The 18,819-nt window shown below is 40.2% G+C and overlaps 1 protein-coding gene across 1 annotated transcript; it reads left to right on the top strand.

The window, feature by feature from the left end:
• Positions 1 to 434: 434 nt before the first annotated feature.
• On the top strand, positions 435 to 17,790 carry GYG1 (glycogenin 1). Its single transcript, XM_065674817.1, has 7 exons — positions 435 to 528; positions 3,703 to 3,838; positions 5,678 to 5,852; positions 6,257 to 6,419; positions 10,132 to 10,258; positions 13,315 to 13,534; positions 14,429 to 17,790. The coding sequence occupies exons 1-7, from the start codon at positions 522 to 524 to the stop codon at positions 14,597 to 14,599; spliced, it is 999 nt and encodes a 332-aa protein (XP_065530889.1). The 5' UTR covers positions 435 to 521; the 3' UTR covers positions 14,600 to 17,790.
• Positions 17,791 to 18,819: the final 1,029 nt, after the last annotated feature.

Genomic DNA, 18,819 nt, shown 5'->3' with positions numbered 1-18,819 from the left:
ACTAGGGGTGTCTGGCGTTTGCCTATGCTGTAAATGCGTTCCTTGCTGCCGCAGGTGGCTTTTGGCCAAGCATGGTTTTACTCCTTTTTCCTGCAGGGCTCGACGGACACAGGAGGAACACTCTCCTGTGCCACCGGTGCTGCAAATCAGAGCCACGCCATCCCGATGTGGGGTCCTATCCTCTGTCCGCGCGGTGGAACGTTCTCCATCTCCATGTGGCCTAGGAGGCCCCGGGGAAGGCAGTCCTTCCTCACGACGCCGTTACCAACGCTCGTCTCCGGTCCCCGGCCGCCCCTGCGCGGACCCCGCCATGGCAGAAGAGGGGTATGACGTGCAGCCACCGCCCGAGGCCATGGCGGAGACCCCGCCCCGCGGCGACGCGGGGATTCCTTAGGGCGGGGCCTCCTCCTCCGGCCGCAGACGTCTGGCCCGTGGCCCCGCCCCTATATAAGGGTCCGTGCGAGCTCGCCCCCGGGAGCGCGGCCGCACGTCTCCCGCAGCCGATCGGCGGAGCCGGCGCCATGGCAGGTCAGTGCGCGCGGGCCGCTGCTCGCCAGGGCTGCCGGCGGCGCGGGCCGCGTTCTGCGGGGCCGCCGCGCGCCCCCGGTGGCGTTCCGTCCGCGGCGCGGCCCGCGGGAGCCTATTTTTAGGTGTCGGCCCGTGCCGGCGGCGGTGGGGGTAGGGCTGCGCACGGCGGGGGGGGGGGGGGGGAGTGGAGGCGGCCCTCCGGGTACGGCACCGCCGCGCGGTTGGTTGAGAGGATGCTGCCGGTGCAGCCGCCCTCCCTGGTACCCCCCTATCGCCGGCGGGAGGGATGCGGCCGGCGTGCGGGAGAGAGGGAGCGTCTGGGGGGGTCACTGTAGGGCCGCAGCGGCTCAGAGGGAAAAGCTGGCTCTCTCACGGAACGCTGACGAGAGCGCGCAACTGCCGCGCGCTCTGATGCTTTTTCACGATTCTTGCCTTACCTGAAGCTGTCAGCGGAGTCGGTTTCGCTTTCGGATCTGTAAGGCTGCAGGGAGTCTGGTGCTCTGCCTTCTGATGCACGTCTCGATTAGGTGCTTCTGTCCCTAGAAATCCTGTATCCGAAAAGAAAAAAATCAGATGCGTTAGACCCAAACCCAGAGAAGAGGCAAACACCTGCAGACTCGGCCTGTGTCTGAAAATGCTTCCAGGGGAAGTTTCAGAACATCTGGGCCAAGCACTCTAAAGCCCTTCTGCATGCTGTCCCATGAAAGATTGCTCCTAGCTCAGACTTCTAGGATGCTCTGGGGTGTGTAAGGATCCTATAGCCTATGAACTGGGCAGCCAGAGATGTCTCTGAAGTAGCTTGGTTTTGGCTAGAGAAATCAATTATGAAGTTGTGCAACTGTCTCGCGTTCTCTATGGTTTTGCAGCCATACTATTACTAGTTCATTATGTTTCAGGCATAATAGTGACTGCTGTGTGAACATAACCTGCAGAGGAAGTGTTCACAGAGAATGGAGGGGGGGAGAGGATGGGCAGGGAGACTCACGCAGCTGAAATAATTGTGGTTTGGGTAGAATAGACTAGTCTTGCAGATGTAACTTCTGTACTAAAGAGCAACTGGTCTTGCCAAAATTGTAGTATGGACTCATTCATAACACATCTGAATGTATGTGTGAATGTACTTTAGGGAAGGTATGAGACAGAACATAATTCATTTAGAACTTTGGAAAGCTGTACTGACTTGGATGCCCTACAAGTTGCTAGTATCCTCCTCCTGTGAAGCAGTCAAAGTTTCCTGCTGAGGTTGGGATGTAACGGGGCTTTTTAGCCTTTGCTCCATCATTAAGTTGACTTTGTCTAAAACCTTTGTGAATACTCAATTTCAGCAAGATAAGATGATGTGGTAGAAGTATACCTGTTAACAGTTCAATGAAAGGTTAGTGGCAAGGCCACTTTAAGAATTAGCCTTGCACTGCTGGGGGAAAAAAAAAAAGGAAAAAAAGAAATAAAGAGAAAAACCCACCAAACCTTAAATAAAACCAAGGCAACATTCAGATGAATGTTGAGCACAGCCCCACTTTTATCTACACTGGATTTCTTGTAAGCTGTCAGCCAGCAGTGGCAGACTTCTATGTGTTGAGGAGTAATATGCAAATTAAGTAATGAAAAATGTTGCACTATTAGGAGGATGTTACACCACTTAAAATGCTACATGCTTACCATTTGTAAAGCTTAAAGAAACACATTCTGTACATTTGCTGAATATATGTACTAGTACAAATTGGTAGCTGAAGTGAATTGCGGGGATAAAAAGAAAACCAACCCAACAAACTTTATTTCTGGTATTGTAGAAGCTTTTTTTGAACTTTGTAGTTGGCCGCTATAATCTAAATCCCTTGGGACTAGTTGGTTTTGCTGCTAAGCAAAACAGAAAGTTTTGTAGCTGGTCTGTAGAGCTTGCAAACCAGGTTTCCAGTGCTTATATACAGTTATAGTACATGGCTTTCCCTTGTCAACTGTTAGGATAGTATGAAGTTAAAAAGGCAATTGACGACTGTCTCATGCGCTGAGCTGTACCAAACAACAATTTCTCCGGAAGTAGAGCGCTCAGTAATCTTACTAGTAGACTCAATAGCAAGCCTCTAAGTGCTCAGAACTCTCACTCTCCATCCTGATCTAGCCTAGTTAACAACTTCTGTAAAGAAAAATCACAGTTCTAAAAATAAATTAGAATGTGAAAACCTACTCTCAAAATTCCTGGGAAGAAGCTGTTTTGTTGATGTTGTCAAAAATGGCTTGGTAAAAAAGAGCACATTTCCTTTCCAAGCTACAGCACTTTATAAAAAGAGGTCTACATGACAATAGCTGGCAGTGAACTGAAGAACTTGTTTGCTTTTGTCTGTCCGACCCTGGCAGTTTAAAACAACCTGACAGTTGGAAGAATGAAAAGCTTGTATTATATGACAAAGTGATCCATCTTAATCTGCATTTAAGGTAGAGCTGGAGCAGAAGATCATATTTGATAGTAACCCTCCAACCTTACCTCTTTTTGCCTGAAGAGCAAAAACTGCTGTTGCAAGTCTTACTTTATCATATTACTGGTTACTTCCAATTTAAAACTTGCATTCCTGTGACTGAGCTGCAACCATGGGTTGCAGAACAACTAATCTGCAAAATCCTGAGCTAGCAAAACTTAATACTGTTGTCCAAGATCTAATTCAATGCTTGCTTTCATTTGAAAATGAAATGAAAATTTTATGCTGCCCTCGCTTCAGGGTTGAGAGCTGAACCTAGAGTAACTCTACAGAGCTACTAACTTTCACCAAATGCAAGCTCAGTGACTCCTAATGCTTTTAGCTTAATGTTGTATTGATGGCCAAAATAAGGCTCTCTAGACCTTTTGAATTGTGTCTAACATTTAGCATGACTTATTTAACCTGTGGGCAAATTGAAAGTGGTATTCTATTGCAATAGTCTTGATTTTGCTTGGGGGAGGGTGTGGTGGTTGGGGGGATGTTACTGCATTTTGCCATGTGTAAAGTTACTAATAGGAAGTATAGCTATGTAAGTATAATCTGCTTAATTCAGCTGTCTGGGTAGACCCAATATGCAGAGTTAAATGGCACATCTCAGGGGTATTGTAGCATGACTATCTAACAGTACTAGGTTTCTAGTATATCTGTCTTGGAATAAAATAGTGGATCATGCTAACTTGACCAAGTTAATTTCTTCCAGACCAGTCTTTTGTGACTCTAGCCACAAATGACTCCTATGTGAAAGGAGCACTGGTACTTGGCTCATCTTTGCAACAGTACAGAACAGCAAGGAAGCTGACTGCACTCATAACTCCTCAGGTCTCAGATCTTATGAGGTAAGGTCATTTACAGGCTTAAAACTGCTGCAGTTCCTGCTGATATGAATCTTGAAAAATGGAAGTTAAATTCCTTAAAGTAACCTTCCAAAATCTGGAAGCTTAATTGCTAAGCCCGGTAGAATCCAGTTTGTACTGGAGGTTTTTTTTCTAACACATGATGAGTTAACAAATGCTGTGTAGATAGAGCACTAAATTGAGTTGATACTGATATTTCAACTAGATCTTTGTTCTTTAATAGTTCTGCTTCAGACTGTCCAACAGCATGGTATTGCCTGTGTGGTCATTAGTGCTGTGTATATGCATTTGGAAGTGAGAGTAGAGGATTGGTATTTGTCTGAGATATATTCCCAACTGAGATAACGTAACACAAGCTCTCCTGAAATCCAGCAGACACTTCAAGTTTAATCATGAGAGAAGAAAATGAGCAGAACTAGAGCAACACCAAGTATATCAAATAAGCATATCAACAGAGGCATCTAATGCAGTTACCATAGCACAATAAATGAAATTAACTGCTTTCTACAGCCTGTCTAGAATAGTCTTGGTATGGAGCAGACTGGGTGCTCTTACCACATGTTATAGGGTGGAAAAAAAGCCCCAAACAAAAAAACCCCACCAAAAACCCAACCAGAAAACCGAACATCAGTTAATAGCTATATGAACTACCGGATGATAGGTCAAGATTCTCTACATGGGGAAAGTTCTGAAAAGATCTCTCTCTATAGAGACAGAGAGGTGGTTCAATAAAAAAATGTGTATGACTCTCCCTGGAGTATCTTGACAGCTAAACAACCTTATTAATATTAAGATCTTGCATATAGGAACATCTATTTTAGCCTATTAAGTGAGTGTGCTCTTTTAAGATGACTCATAGATGTGCTTATGTGCTAGTGTAAGCCAGCGATACCTGCCTACCTAGTGGTGTAACTGGAACTTAAATTTCTCCCTCTTACCCACTGACAAGGTATGCCTGAAGTTCAGAAGCAATTGTCCATACCAAAATGTCAGTATAAAGACAGCCTTGTGAGGCAGAGTTCTAAAACACATATACAAGCCCTGTGGCTCAAATTGTACTGATAATTGCTGAGCATTCAAGATACGTTGTAGAATAGCAACAACTCACAGATGCTTCATATTGTAAGCGTTGTAAATCATTAACCTCTCTTGAGCTAATGGTAATGCTTTAGTGATGGTTAAGCAAAGGTTGTCTATCTGCCACAATTTTACTACGCTGCCTGAGTCTGTCCCCATTAGGTGGATGTGATACTGGGTCAAAACACTGCTGTGCCCATAGCTGTGATTAAGTGAATAAAACTTTATGGGATAAAGAAGGTTCTAGCAACTGGGTCTAGTGAGATGTTCCCTAAGAGTCACAAATCTGGAACAGCTGTAACTATTGTACAGACTGTTTCAACTGTTTGGGAATTAGCTGCTGTCCTGCTCAAGCTACTCTAACAGCTCCCCATTTCTTAACTGCCTGCTCAAAGTAGGGTGTTAACTTGCCAAAATGGAGTCTGGCTGAAAAAACCTGTGTGAAGAGTTTGTACTACATAGCCAGTGACCTACTGGACTTCGTAGTAATGCCAACTAAAGGCCTGTTTGGGGAAGGAAAAAAAACTCCAGACTACTTAGTTCCCCAAAATGTGGCCATTATAAACTAGAAACCTTGAGATAGACAGGTATGCTTACGCATTCCAACACATGCAGGCAGCTCTTACTGATGGCATAAGAAATACTGCCAGGTTCCCTGCTATTCCACTTCTCCTAATAGAATCTGTCATGTGGTCTGGCACTGCAATAATGGAACTAAATCTTGTCAACTGACTCTTTCCCCAGGAGAGTACTGGAAAAAGTCTTTGATGAAGTCATATTGGTAAATGTCTTGGATAGCGGGGACTCGGCACACTTGGCATTAATGAAAAGACCTGAGCTGGGTGTCACCCTAACAAAGCTTCACTGCTGGGCACTGACGCAGTTTTCAAAATGTGTTTTCATGGATGCAGACACAATGGTAAGTGGTTATGTCTCGTGGTACCTCTTAATGACCTGCTGTGGGAGTTGTTGGATTTTATGTTATATTTTTTTTCTGCAGACTGGCTTTTTTGTTGTTTGGGGTTATTTGGGGTTTTTTTTGGGAAGGGAGGTTGGCATTTTTTTGTTTAACAGGAGGGGTAATAGAAGCTTTTTTGCTACTTGGTCTAGTAACTCTAAAAATGTATGTGCCTTTTCATCTAAATTAATTGTAATGTAGTCTGTGGGGACTATCTCACTTAAGTACTGTCTCCTATAAGACTAGAGCATTGATATGATTTTTCATGTCATAAGGTGGATGTCAAAATCCATTAAAACATCTGCTACCCCAATTCCTAATGTAAAAAACAGAAAGCAAATTTTCTTTTACCCCTTTGCAACTAGGTTTTGTCAAATATTGATGAGCTTTTTGAGAGAGAAGAGCTATCTGCAGCACCAGATCCAGGCTGGCCTGACTGTTTCAATTCTGGCGTCTTTGTTTACCGACCTTCCATTGAAACATACAATCAGCTGTTACAATTTGCCACAGAGAAAGGCAGCTTTGATGGTATGTGTTAATTTGTATTTCAGTGTAAGCTAGAAAATGGTAATAGTGGTTGGGATGGCTCACTAGTTACATATGTGTCATGGAGACTCTAGGATAGAATTCTGAATTCAGTGTAACTACACAAAAACTGCATTATTCTCACAATACAGGCTATTGTTAATTACTGTATGTAGTAAACTTTTTTTCTTCCCAGACTTTACGAAACGAAAAGGTTAAGTTAGGCCTCCAAACTAGCAGCTGTAAGCATCAGCAATGTAGAATCGCGTAACAAATTTTACATGTAGTGCGCACAGTGCATGCACTAGCAAATGAAACTGCAGTAGTATGCATCATGCATTCCTAACACTCAGGGCTTGAGTGTTCTATGCTAACTCAAGTTCCTGGGGGGGGGGGGGGTGTGGGAACAGAACTGACCAATTTCAGTGCAGCTTCAGACACACAAACATTTGAAGATGAACCATCTCTTCATGAGCTATGTGATAGCTTCCTGTCATTATAGGGTGGTGACTGTCTTTTCTTTCCCAATATCAAGTGCATGTAGCCTTGGCTGCTTCCCACTGTGGGTCACTTGGGATTGGCCACTGTACCAGACTTGAGCTTGAGAACTCAAGTTCTACTGTCCTGTAAGTCTCCTAAATCTATTACTATTACAGTAAAAGCACATGCTGCTTGAAGACTGCTATAGTTAAAGGCTTCTGAGTGACTATCACTATCTCCTGTCACTAAATTTCATTGTGCAACTACTGTGGTACAAAACAATGTCTAACTGAAAAGGCTTCAGAAAACTACATAAATAAAATGATAAAATGGAACTCTTAATGGAAGGTAATTAGCCAGCCTGTTGACTTACCTTCCAGTACTTTGTAAAAATTAAAATTTCTAGATATCCCCCCTGGTCTGCAGAATAATCCCTTTTACTGTGTGGACTCTTGTGTGCAGTCTCCTTTAGAACATCAGTTGAAGTTGGATGCTTAATGCTATTATATGAATAAACTCCAGTGAAAATGAGTAAATGTAATGAAGGGTTTTTCTGTATGTCTGTACCTGACTACTGACGAGGTAGCAGTTGGCAGTTCTAGGAGTGCTCTCAAATATTTGGTGTAAACTGACCACCAGCTATGGCAAAAGCTATACTGCAGTAGTGAATTTCTGTATTAGAAAAAAACCTGAATACAACTTCCCCACTAACCCTGGGGCAGGGGGGAAGAGAAGAGGGGAGGGATGTCACCAAAAAACAAACCCCCATCTTTGTGCAAACTGACTGCTGAGTAGCTCCAGGAACACCTGACTCTTGGTGTTTGCCTCCTCTGAGCTCTGTGCTTGACTGCTAGCAGACCCCATCATCTAGGTCTAAGGACCTCATCTTTTAAAAATACAGAACTGTTTCCATTATATACCTTCTGACTTGAAAGCTAAACATGAAGCAATTGTTGCAGCTCTTACCAGCAAAAATGGTGGGTTAATGCTTTACCAAATTTCTAGAACTGTAATTTGTACTTCAGCTTTAAAACTCGCTCAGTTTTTATTAAATGGTAGCACTAGTCTGAGTAATGAGACCACAGAGACTTATACTACCTGCATAAGCTGCTCTGAATTAATGAACTCAGTGTGGAGAAAGGGGATTTAAACTTATCTAGCCAGTTATAAAAGTTCCTAGGAAACTTCTTATAAGGGAAACTCCTGTTAGGGTCACTACCCTTAACAGGACACAGGGGTACAAATGCAACAAGCTACCAAGCTATGCATAATTAAAGTCAAGCTCTAAGAACCCCAACTGCAGTACTAGTAACTAAGGAATGCAAGACTTTTCAGAATATTTCATGTTTATTACAGATGCTTCCTATGTAATGCTGCTGTCCAGCAATGGAGTGATAGCTACTACTTTTATCTATTTAAACTTTAACTTTCTAGATACCATCGAAAAGTAGCATGTGTGTTGGAAAGTTTGGTTTTAGAAAATCTGGCAGTACTGATAGCAATATTCTTAAGGTATTGCTTTGACAATCCTCTAACTCTTTAGCCTAGGATCTAAAATTATTGCTTTATATATACAGATATAATGCAGCAAGACTGTATCTGTAGATACATACTTGATGTAACTACTGCCTGATTCTTTTACCTTCTGTCTAAGGTCCAGTTTATACAAGACTACTGTTGAAGTCTGAACTAGGACAGCTAAATGGCACTCTCAGTAGCTGCTTTTTCACAAATGTATGCAGGCTGAAAACAAAAAGCTGAGTATGTAAAACAATCGAGTGAGAGAAAGTCCTGTAGAGTGAGTTAAATACACTGTTGCTGCCTCTTCAGTTATGAGCTATCTGTTCTGTGAGGGCACCCCAGACTTTCTTCCCTTTTAGATGATCTTACTGTTAACATTTGCATTCTTAACACAGCATGAAGTTAGAAGTTAAAATGAAACATAGCTGAGGAAAGAACAGGGACTTGTATGGTTTCCTTAACTGCATTCTGTTATGATGGGAACAACTTCTTCAAAAGCGCTTTTCTTCCTTTATGGTTGAGAGGCAAGTCAGAGATTTGAAATTACTGGACTGAGTCTCTAGGCAGTTTCTCACTCTGCAATCTGCATGTGTGCTGACAGCTGTAACAGGATACTTGGAATTTATGTGTTGCTATACTGTGTACAACTAAGTTTATACCCAGTGTCCAGATACTTCAGCGGCAAAAGGCAACTTCTGCTCAAACAGCGGTGAGGGTGTAAACTGCCCTAAATCTAACTGTAGGCCAATACAAAAAACCTTTCTTTAGTCAGCAGATACCAAGTGCTTTAATATTTTAAAGATTAAAATAAAACATATCTTTTCTAAGCTGTCAATTTATCTATTGTTTAGGAATGCTACTTGTGAATGCAGTTACAGGTGAAGACAGCAAAGGAAAGTTGAGGGACTCCCTTCAGTCTCCTTCATAAGAGGAATTATTAGCACTTAAATACTAAGTATATCCATTGTAATAAAGAATGAATGGGTATAAATAAATAGTTTTTACTTCTCAGTAGCTGCCTATTAACTTGTCTGCTTTGGGTCAGAGGCTATGTTTCTAGCTATTCTAGCTATTCTAGCACTGATATACCAAACACTTTCGTTTGACCTCATTAAGACTTTTACTTGAAAGCAAAGAGGTGACCACTCCCAACACAGTAGATCTGGCCATAACTTAGATTATTGCCCTCACTCAGGGGTTAGTCAGCAGCTCTAGTTTTGCTAGAGTTGTCACCAGGCTTTTCTTATCACATTACAGCATAGGTAGATGCATACTGATCTAACAGACCACCGATACCCTAACTCTGGCACTGAGATGTTGGCCATGCATCTGAAAGCATAAGTAATAAAACTAATTTGTGGCACTTCAGCTTCTGAAATGTCTCTTTCCTGAAGCTGAACAGTACTTAATTGTCAAGTCCTGTTTTTTGCTGCTTTATACACCCTGAACTTAAGCTAGAGAAGAAACTGAATGGCAGGGTTTGTAAGCCATCTGTTAGTAAAATGTAATGCCACATTATCTTTTTAACTTTTTTTTTTTTTTAAACTTTCAAAAGCTGTAAGGTTTACAGGGTTGTTCACAAATAGAACTTTGGTGCTGTGTGCCAAACTCCTACTGGACATGACAACTGCATTACCAACTCTTAATTAGAAGTGATTGAAAGAGATCTTAAAACAGCTATCTGATTGTACTCTATTAATGCTTTCTGTTTCAGGTGCAGATCAGGGGTTATTAAACACCTTCTTCAGCAGCTGGGCAACAACAGACATGAGCAAACATCTACCATTTATTTATAATTTGAGCAGCACTTCAGTATATTCCTACCTTCCAGCATTTAAGGCGTAAGTTCAAAATTCTAAGATTACTTTTGAAGCTTATACAAGCTACTTTCTTCTAACAGAATAAGCTGACACAATATGAACTTACATAGCTTTTCTAAAGGGAGATGATTACTGAAACTAAAAGAAGGTATAATAGTTTCCTCTCAAAAGAAGTTTAATATAAGTTAAATGAATCATCTCATGATAAATGTAGAGAGAAAGCTGTATCTGTAGCTTAGAATACTAGTCCGTGATAGTAACACTGAAACTGATGAAAACACACTTGACAGGTCACTTTCGAAAGGAAGAACCACTGCTTCAGTGTGGGATACTGTCTGTTACAGCGCTAATGAAAAGCAGTAGCTCTTGAATCTGCTGGAGCTGAACTTCAGCATGTTACTGGTAACATTGTTCCCACCTAGATAACTTGCCCCATCCTCATTCAAATTACTTAAGGTGTTTAGCAACCAGTAGTTATAGTTCATCTAATTAACCTATACCATTCAAATAAATGTAGTGAACAAAGACTTGTATAAAGCTAAAATTCTCTCCCAAGTCTTTCTAGATCTCAGTATCAAGATGGAACAGACTATGAACAACCACCATACCACTGTAAAGTAAACAACTGTATCATCCCTAGCTAGCAGTATTAGGTTTGGCATGCTAGTAAGCTATATGTCAGTGGCAGGATCAAGATGTTTGAATAAACAAAGAGGGAAGCAAAGGAAGCTGAAATGTTACACAAACTTAATAGCTGCAGAAGTTGGGTGGGGGAGGGAAAGTACCAATTGCATAAAAACAATCTGATCTGAGTGACATCAGGTTACCAGTGTCTAAAGCAGCAGCTAGCATAAGCAGGACTGTTGCTGGCTCAAGATCAAGCTATGTCTTGTGATCAGAATACCATTTGAAATCGTGTCATGCTAAAAGTGGAACACTTATTTAAAGAAATACATGCAAGCCTAAGAATGATGAAGTAGTTGGATAGCATTTGATAAGCTAACATCTATTGTAAACTGTGTCCTTTCTTCGTGGCTGGCTGGTTGTTACATGACCTTAAGTTTACAAATGACCTTGTTGCCACAAAAGACTAACTGGATTTGGGGACTCCTGGCAAAAATTCCATTTAACTAATTGAATCAATTGCCTAACTGAATTCAGCAGACCTTCACAAGTAGAACACTTGAAATGAAGCCCTTCTAAGTAGGAATGACCTGCTCAATAGGTGGAACAATTTCTCTTGGTTAGATCAGCAGCTATACTCCTGATAATCAGCAGTTGGAATAAAGTGAAATTTAAACCTACTGACATCAATAGCTAAGTTTTTAACAGCTTTGTACAGCGAGACTAGATTTCACAGCAGTCTCAGTAATCCTTTTTCCAAAGGAAAATGCCAATTCATGACAAATGCTCTCTAACTTCAAAACATTGATGAAGGACTTTTCTGGGAGATGGGGAAAGACAGATTAGTTGCTGAGGCCAGTGGGGACAGAAAACTTCCTAACAGTTGAGCTTAAATGGCAAAAGAAGTATTGCAGATCTAGAAAGTATTGAGGAAAGCTCATAATGAAAACATCAGAGAAACTTGGCATTTGTCAACTGTTGTACAGGTTTTAAGAGGACAGAACACTAAGAATACATTTTTCCATTAGCAGCAAGTGTAATAACATAACACCTCTTAGGCATTCTCTAGCTTAAACAGCCTTGATTTTTAAACAATGACAAATTTCCTCAGAACAGCAGCAGCTTAAGATGGAGAAAACTCAGGCTGTTAAGTAGTGCTGTGACAGCTAATACAACTAGGGTAGTCCTCTTATAACAAATCTTGACATAGGGAGTTTAAACTTAAAGCCCAGGAACTGACCTCTTGAAGACTTTTTTTTTTCCCCTCTCACATTTAGTACAAATACTTGACCTTGTTTCACCCATGCATAGGTTTTCATTATGCAATAAGATCGCTTGTGTTCAAAACATTGAACATAAATACTGAAATACAGTCAAGGATCTTACAAAAGTACAACACCCCCCCCCACCCCCCAAATGCATACTGCCTTGTTATGAGTATGTGTTTTTGAAACCCACCTGCATTGTCTCAATATGTAAAATTCCTTAAACATCCAAGTTCTGGTCAAAATGATGTGTTAGACAAACTAGATGCCATTATTATTTTAATCATGATTGGAAGAAATCCTAGGGTACTACAAACTGAAGTAGGCGAGACAGTCACTGTTACTAAAGAGGCTGGAATTGCTTGTTCACAAAACTGACTCAAACTGAACTCTAGTTCTGGAACCATAGAAGTATCTCTTTTAGTGTTAAGTTCCTTACTTCAGAAGGGGGGGGGGGTCATCTCGCCTACACCTGTATTTAAAAGAACATACTGGTAACATCTGAGACAAATCTAGAAGTCCATATTGAAGAACCAAAAAACCCCAAACAAACATCCATGGCTCAGCTAATCTTATTTAGAAAGTAACGGTTGGCTGTCTAGCAAGACCCTAGTACACAGAGATTAGAAGTCCTCTGAAATGCTGAGGTAATAGCTGCTGTTTTGCAGGGACACACGGTCCTCCTGCAGGAGTGCATTCCAATGATCCTTTTTTTATAGGGCTGTAAACCGAAAGGGTAACTAACACTGACCCTTCTGTAAGTAATGCTTGTCATGCTTAACTGTCTGGATCACTGACTTTGGAGGAGAATCTTTTTCACTTTTAAAACCAGTTCCGATTGCAACGGCTGCTTGAGACTGCTCTTTCCTGAGCTATGGACATCACTACCTAAAGACTTGAGTTGGCTGTAAGTAAATAGCCCAGGCAATTACGTTTTGGCTGTGTTCTCTAGTGTAATGTAGAATTCTGTTTGCATTTTTTCTGTGGTATAGCAATGCTTTCAGTCCCAGTAGGCATTGGCACTGCAGTCATTTAGCATTTAGCTTCCTAAATGTATTCAGTTTTTTGTTTTCTGGACACCTACAGAAACTATAGGCTAAAAAAAAAAAAGAAGTCTGCCAGTCACTTTCTAAACACATTTTTAGACACCTGCACAAACTGGGGGTTGTAACTTTTTCTGTCCAACAGGTTTGGCGCAAATACTAAAGTGGTGCATTTCCTGGGAAGCACAAAGCCATGGAACTATACATATGACTCCAGAACAAAAAGCATAAAAGGCAACATGGACGACCCTAAAATAGTTCACCCAGAATTCCTCAACATGTGGTGGAATACCTATACAGCTGATGTTTTACCATTACTAGAACAGCATGGAATTGTTGAAGAAGTTACTACTGGTGTAAACATGGTATGTGCTTAATATTCTTGCACAAACTACCAAAGTATGGATGACAGGTTCTTTACCATTCCACTGACTTCCCTCTGTCCAACTCGAAGCATGGGTGTGGTTTAGTTTGTGGGATGCAGGTTTTTTTGGGTTTGTTCTTTTAAGCTTGCAATCAGTAACAGTACAGAAGAGAAGCATGCTGTAGTGGTCTTGAATATAGCTGTATGCTTGCCTAAAATAACCTATGTAAGTAGCTAATGATGCACAGAAATTATACTGTAGTAACTAATTTATACAGAGAAGGGCCCTAACTCTTACTATGTTGCAGCCACTGAGGTTCTCGAGCAGAACCACTCCCCTTCAGCACGCAATAAGTACATAAAAATCTTGCATGGTGAGACAAACCTAGGTAAGATTAGGATGACTAGAGAATGAATACTGGCAGTGATGTATCCCAATACTTACAAAAGCCAAAGTAATGCTTCTAACTCTAGTTCTTATTCACAGTTTTGTAGCTTTCATCTGACTGCAGGTTAGCTTAGCTTAGTACATGGGCCAGTTTAAGTTCTCAACCTTTCTGAGACCAAAGTTACTGATCTCTTAAGATGTGCTTTCTCTTGTTAATCTTGCATCTTTCTAATGAACTATTTGCAGCTATCGGGCTTGGTCTATACTCTGGCTTTCTCTTGTGGCTTCTGTAGAGAGGTATGAAGAACTTAAACTTCACCTTTTTTTCCTCCCTGCTAACTTCTGTAACTCCGCTTTGTGATTTTGCTAGGAAAGCTACACAATCCCTGCCCTTTGGCAATGCTTGCTGTTGTGCATGAGAATGTCTTTGTTGTCCCATTCTATGGCCTATTGCTCACTTTAGCTATGCAAAGTATTTCTGTATTTTCACTCTATCTTTCCTTTTAGGCAGAGGTTACAGAGGCAGTGTCCCACATATCAATATCGGCACCATCACCAGTATTACCAACTATATCTTCAGAAGAACGCAAAGAACGGTGGGAACAGGGCCAAGCTGACTATATGGGAGTGGATTCCTTTGACAACATCAAGAAGAAACTTGATACCTACCTTCAGTAGAAATGCCTGTCAAAACAGTGGTGATGCAAGGACTTGTTCCAGAACTAACAGCTAGAAAGGTGTAGATGGTGGTCAGTTACACTTGCTAGTAGCTTGATGAAAAACTTCTTGGCTGAAGGCCTCTGCAGTGCTACAGATGAAGACTGAGCAAAAGCCAGGGAGCAGAATTCCTTGGGCCACCTATTACTGCCCAATTTCCAATTCTCCCTACTAGATAACATCAGGTATTTTCAGCTTAAATTTTCTTCTGTTGTGATCAATTGGCTCAACATACTCCTTGAAACTGGGTTTATTACCTCACCTTATTAAGGTAATAATTAGCATTGATTCCCTTTGTTTGCCGTTTTAGATGTAAAATCTAATTCATGGGATTGCTCGTACACTAGGAGTGGTAGCCATTCTGCTTTACCATAAATGTATTTATGACACTGGGATACATACAGATGTAACAGTAATAGCACTGCTTTGCTCTTCCAGTCACAATTGCACTGAAGTTTTGACCAGGTTCTTACGCACAGTGCCTAAAGCATGGCAGGAATGCATTTTTTGGTTCTGTATACTACGGGACTAGTATAAACTGAGTTTTATTTGTTACTTGCAATGTTGCACTTGATGCAAAAATAAAAGCTGTCATGCATTTCTGGCTTCCTTAAACTCTTGAGCAATTGAGAGGGGAAAAAAAAAAAGCAAGCTCTAAAGCCTTCTAATATATTCAACAGGTATAAACTTAAAGCTTTGCTAATGCTACTCTAGCTATCATTAGCAAATGCCCAGCTTTTAGCTCTGTAATTATTCACAGAGTATACAGCCACGTGCCAAGGTGCTGTTTAGGGCCAATCCTCTGATTAGATTGCCGTAAGCAGAGGATTGGGTAGTGGAGGAAGTACCTGCTGAAGCTACTCACATAAGCAACACAGAGCTTAGGAAGAGGGCAGCTTCCTTTCTGAGACTAAAGAAACATCATCCTGAACATAAGCCCTGTACACTATGAACTTGTTTTAAGCACCATAGTGATGTTTTTTTGGCAAAAGACTTAATTAGTTGCTTAAGTAACTACCTTCCCTGACTGGGAAAAGTATTTCTTCCATGTGCACAGAGAATAAAAGTGCTATTTTTTCCCCACTCAGGCTACATGTTGCAATTCTAACGCACGTGGAAAAACAGTAAAAATACTGCAAATAACAAAAGCAATCTGAAAGCAGATTGGCTGTTCTGTACTAAGTTTCAGATCCATACTTTAGGCAAAAGTCTAAACAGAACCAAATTGGTGTTCAGTCTTTGACAGCTATGCTCTGTACTAGTCCAGAAACACTAAGAAAATATTTCATTATTTCCTAATAAAAAATGATTGTGGCAGGAAGCTGATGCAGGTGCTAAAGTTTTAGCCTAGAGAGAGAAAATAAACAACCACCAAACTCTCACAGTTTGCTGGTAAAGCAGATGATGTAATCTGGGTATGAGATAAATTGCTCTAAGATAATCCTTGGTCACCATTTACCAAAAATGCTATAGATGAGGGCCAAACCAAAGTAAGTTGTAGCTATTTAAAAGTACATAGCCCCTGAACTCCCACTTGTAACTAGCCATTCCCTGTGTGGGTTTTTCTTTTGCTGTGTTGTTGGGTTTTTTGTTGTTTGGTTTGGTTGGGGTTTTTTATTATTATTAAACAGATAAAGCTAAAGTTGTGTGAAATCAGGCAGGATTGTAAGTTACAATCTACAGTGACAAAAGTATACTTTTATCCAGCAAGTACACATATTAGAATTCTGTGTGCTCACAAGATGTTTTCTGAAAAGTAGTACTCTGTTGAAGACAACAGTCTTAGTTTTCTGCCCCTTGGCTGTAATCATAGTAGAGAATAGGCACATTAGGTTTTTTTTAAGCTTAGTTGGAGAGAACTGAAAATGTAAGAGCATGAGACTATACCAAACCAATGTGAGAATTTGGTTTAGCACAGAAGTTATATTCTGTTACTACAAGAAGATAAGGAGAGATGCTGACTAAGTTGAAAACCTGCATGTTTTAGGTTAAAATATACAGTCGGTAAAGAAAGAAAACCTGTAAAACTGTTCTGTCCTAGTCTTTGTGACTCATATTATAGCCAAGCATTTACCAACAGCCTCAGGAAAGCAAAAGGTATGACATCTATACCAAACTATGCAGCTTATTTTCAATAAAATTACCTTTATGTCATTATCAGCCACTATTTATTTCCTTCATAATTATTGTAGGCAGCACTTGCAGAAACAAAAACCCCTTTCTGTCCCTTGCAGGAGTATTACTTGATATGTCAAATGATTTTCTCCTCTAATCTGTATGTACCCAAATCAGTAGCTGAATTTTAAAGCACTGTACTCAAGACATTATTGAAAAAAATCATAGCCCTGCTTAGACTGCAGTTCAAATACTTGCCTTTAAAAACCATATAAACTAAAGTGTTCCTTAGATGGTGACAACTCAGAGCATTTTTTTTTTTTCATTTATGTCTTTATTTTACACATGGAGTAATTAAAAAAAAAAAAACAACAAACCAAAACCACTGAACAAAACAGCATGACAGGCCACTCAGTCTTTGAAATTAAAAATGTTAAGTTTGGAATTCCAAAAGTTCATTTCTAGAACATGCCACAGAACATAGTGTTAGAACTTCAAGAAACAAAATATTACCAGCTAAAGACTGCTTACAGATCATGAAAAGCAAACATAAACCCCAATCAACCACACCACCCTGGTTTTTAACCACCCAAGTAACTGGTCAATCAAATCAGATGGGACTTTTTCTGCTCTCACCTTTGACCTTCAACTGTTCTCTCATATACATTAATGGCTTTTTTGGGACATACTTTAATTAGCCATACAGCTTAGTTATAACTCCAGTAAGTTTTTATTTGGCCTTGGAACATGTAAACCATCATCTAGTAGAGGAAAAATTATACTAGTAATTGTTTTCATAATCATAACTTAGCCACTCTGCAAAACATCAGCAGATTTTAATGCAAGTAATGATGTAGCTTAACTAGCCATTGAAATGTGTCTCTTCCTCATGGAATTTTAACTTTGAAAGAATGACACAAAGCTAAGTCTTTCATTCATAATCAGAATTATTTCTCCAACTTCTCTCTAAATGCTAAAATCTGAACCACAAAATCCCAAGGTTATATAAACTCAATTTAAAAAAAAACAAACAAAAACCACCAAACAAACAAACCAACCAACCAAAAATCACATATAACTGTTTGCTTGTTCTTTTGTCCACTTTCCAGTAGCAACCAGTTACTGGGGTTCATGTTTTCCATTATTCACATCTTTTAAGTCTATTAGAGAAAATTAAAACTACACCTTTCTCCATAGCTAGGATGCTGGCTCCCCAGGAAACTCTGCATCAGGCTACATATTCTGAATTCCTTTCTCACTCCTTCCATTGGCTCACTGTTCTCCAAATATCAGACATCTTCCCTTTATTTCTCAGTCCCTTTCCATTTTCTATGTTTGCAATTCATCTTATGATCAGGTGACTGGTATTCTAAGACATAAGAAAAGGTGAAAGGCATTAGAAGCAAGTCAGATTCCACTTCTCTGCTGCCAAACACACTTCCTGAATCTAAACATAGAATCTAAATGGGACCTAAATATAGCAATATCTGCTTCCAATTCGAAGTCTAAGCATTACAGGGAAGGCAGTACAGTATTAGGAGCAGACAAGAACATTCAGCTGAGATTTTCCAGTGCTACTTAATACTTTGCAGTACATGAGTACGGGTAGCTTACCAAATTCTTCCTATATAAATCAAGATGCATGCAGATCAGCATTCCATTAAGACATATATATGGGACTGAAAAAACACTTAACAGTACAAAAAAACTGTTAGAAAGCTGGCAGCTATTAATTTATTCTGCAAGGACTAACTGATTCAATGGCAAATGAGTGGGTCGTATTCTACTTTGCATATAGCACAGTTTTACTGTTCAAAGTGTCTATAGAAACTAAAAGAAAGCATGTTATCAATACAAGCCTATGATTCTAGCATTTCATTCAACCATAAAACCTTTATTTTTACAAAAATAACTGGAATTCTGCTTAAGGGAAGTAAAATATTATGAAAGTTTTACAAATTTTAAGTATTTCATTGTCACTATCCCCTGAAAAATAATCAACAGAGGAACCCCCTGCTGCACCTGTACATCATTTAGAATTTCGAATTAACTGCCATCTTTGAACA

Source organism: Lathamus discolor, chromosome 3 (assembly GCF_037157495.1).
Source record: "Lathamus discolor isolate bLatDis1 chromosome 3, bLatDis1.hap1, whole genome shotgun sequence".
NCBI lineage: Eukaryota > Metazoa > Chordata > Aves > Psittaciformes > Psittacidae > Lathamus > Lathamus discolor.
Note: the sequence above shows the minus strand (reverse complement) of the source record. Positions and strands in the feature narration are given on the sequence as shown.

Excerpts from the sequence above, each read along its gene's own strand:
- GYG1 (XM_065674817.1), top strand. Across the intron at positions 3,839-5,677 it reads CAGGTCTCAGATCTTATGAG|GAGAGTACTGGAAAAAGTCT; the intron begins GTAAGGTCATTT and ends CTCTTTCCCCAG. Across the intron at positions 13,535-14,428 it reads TTACTACTGGTGTAAACATG|GCAGAGGTTACAGAGGCAGT; the intron begins GTATGTGCTTAA and ends CTTTCCTTTTAG.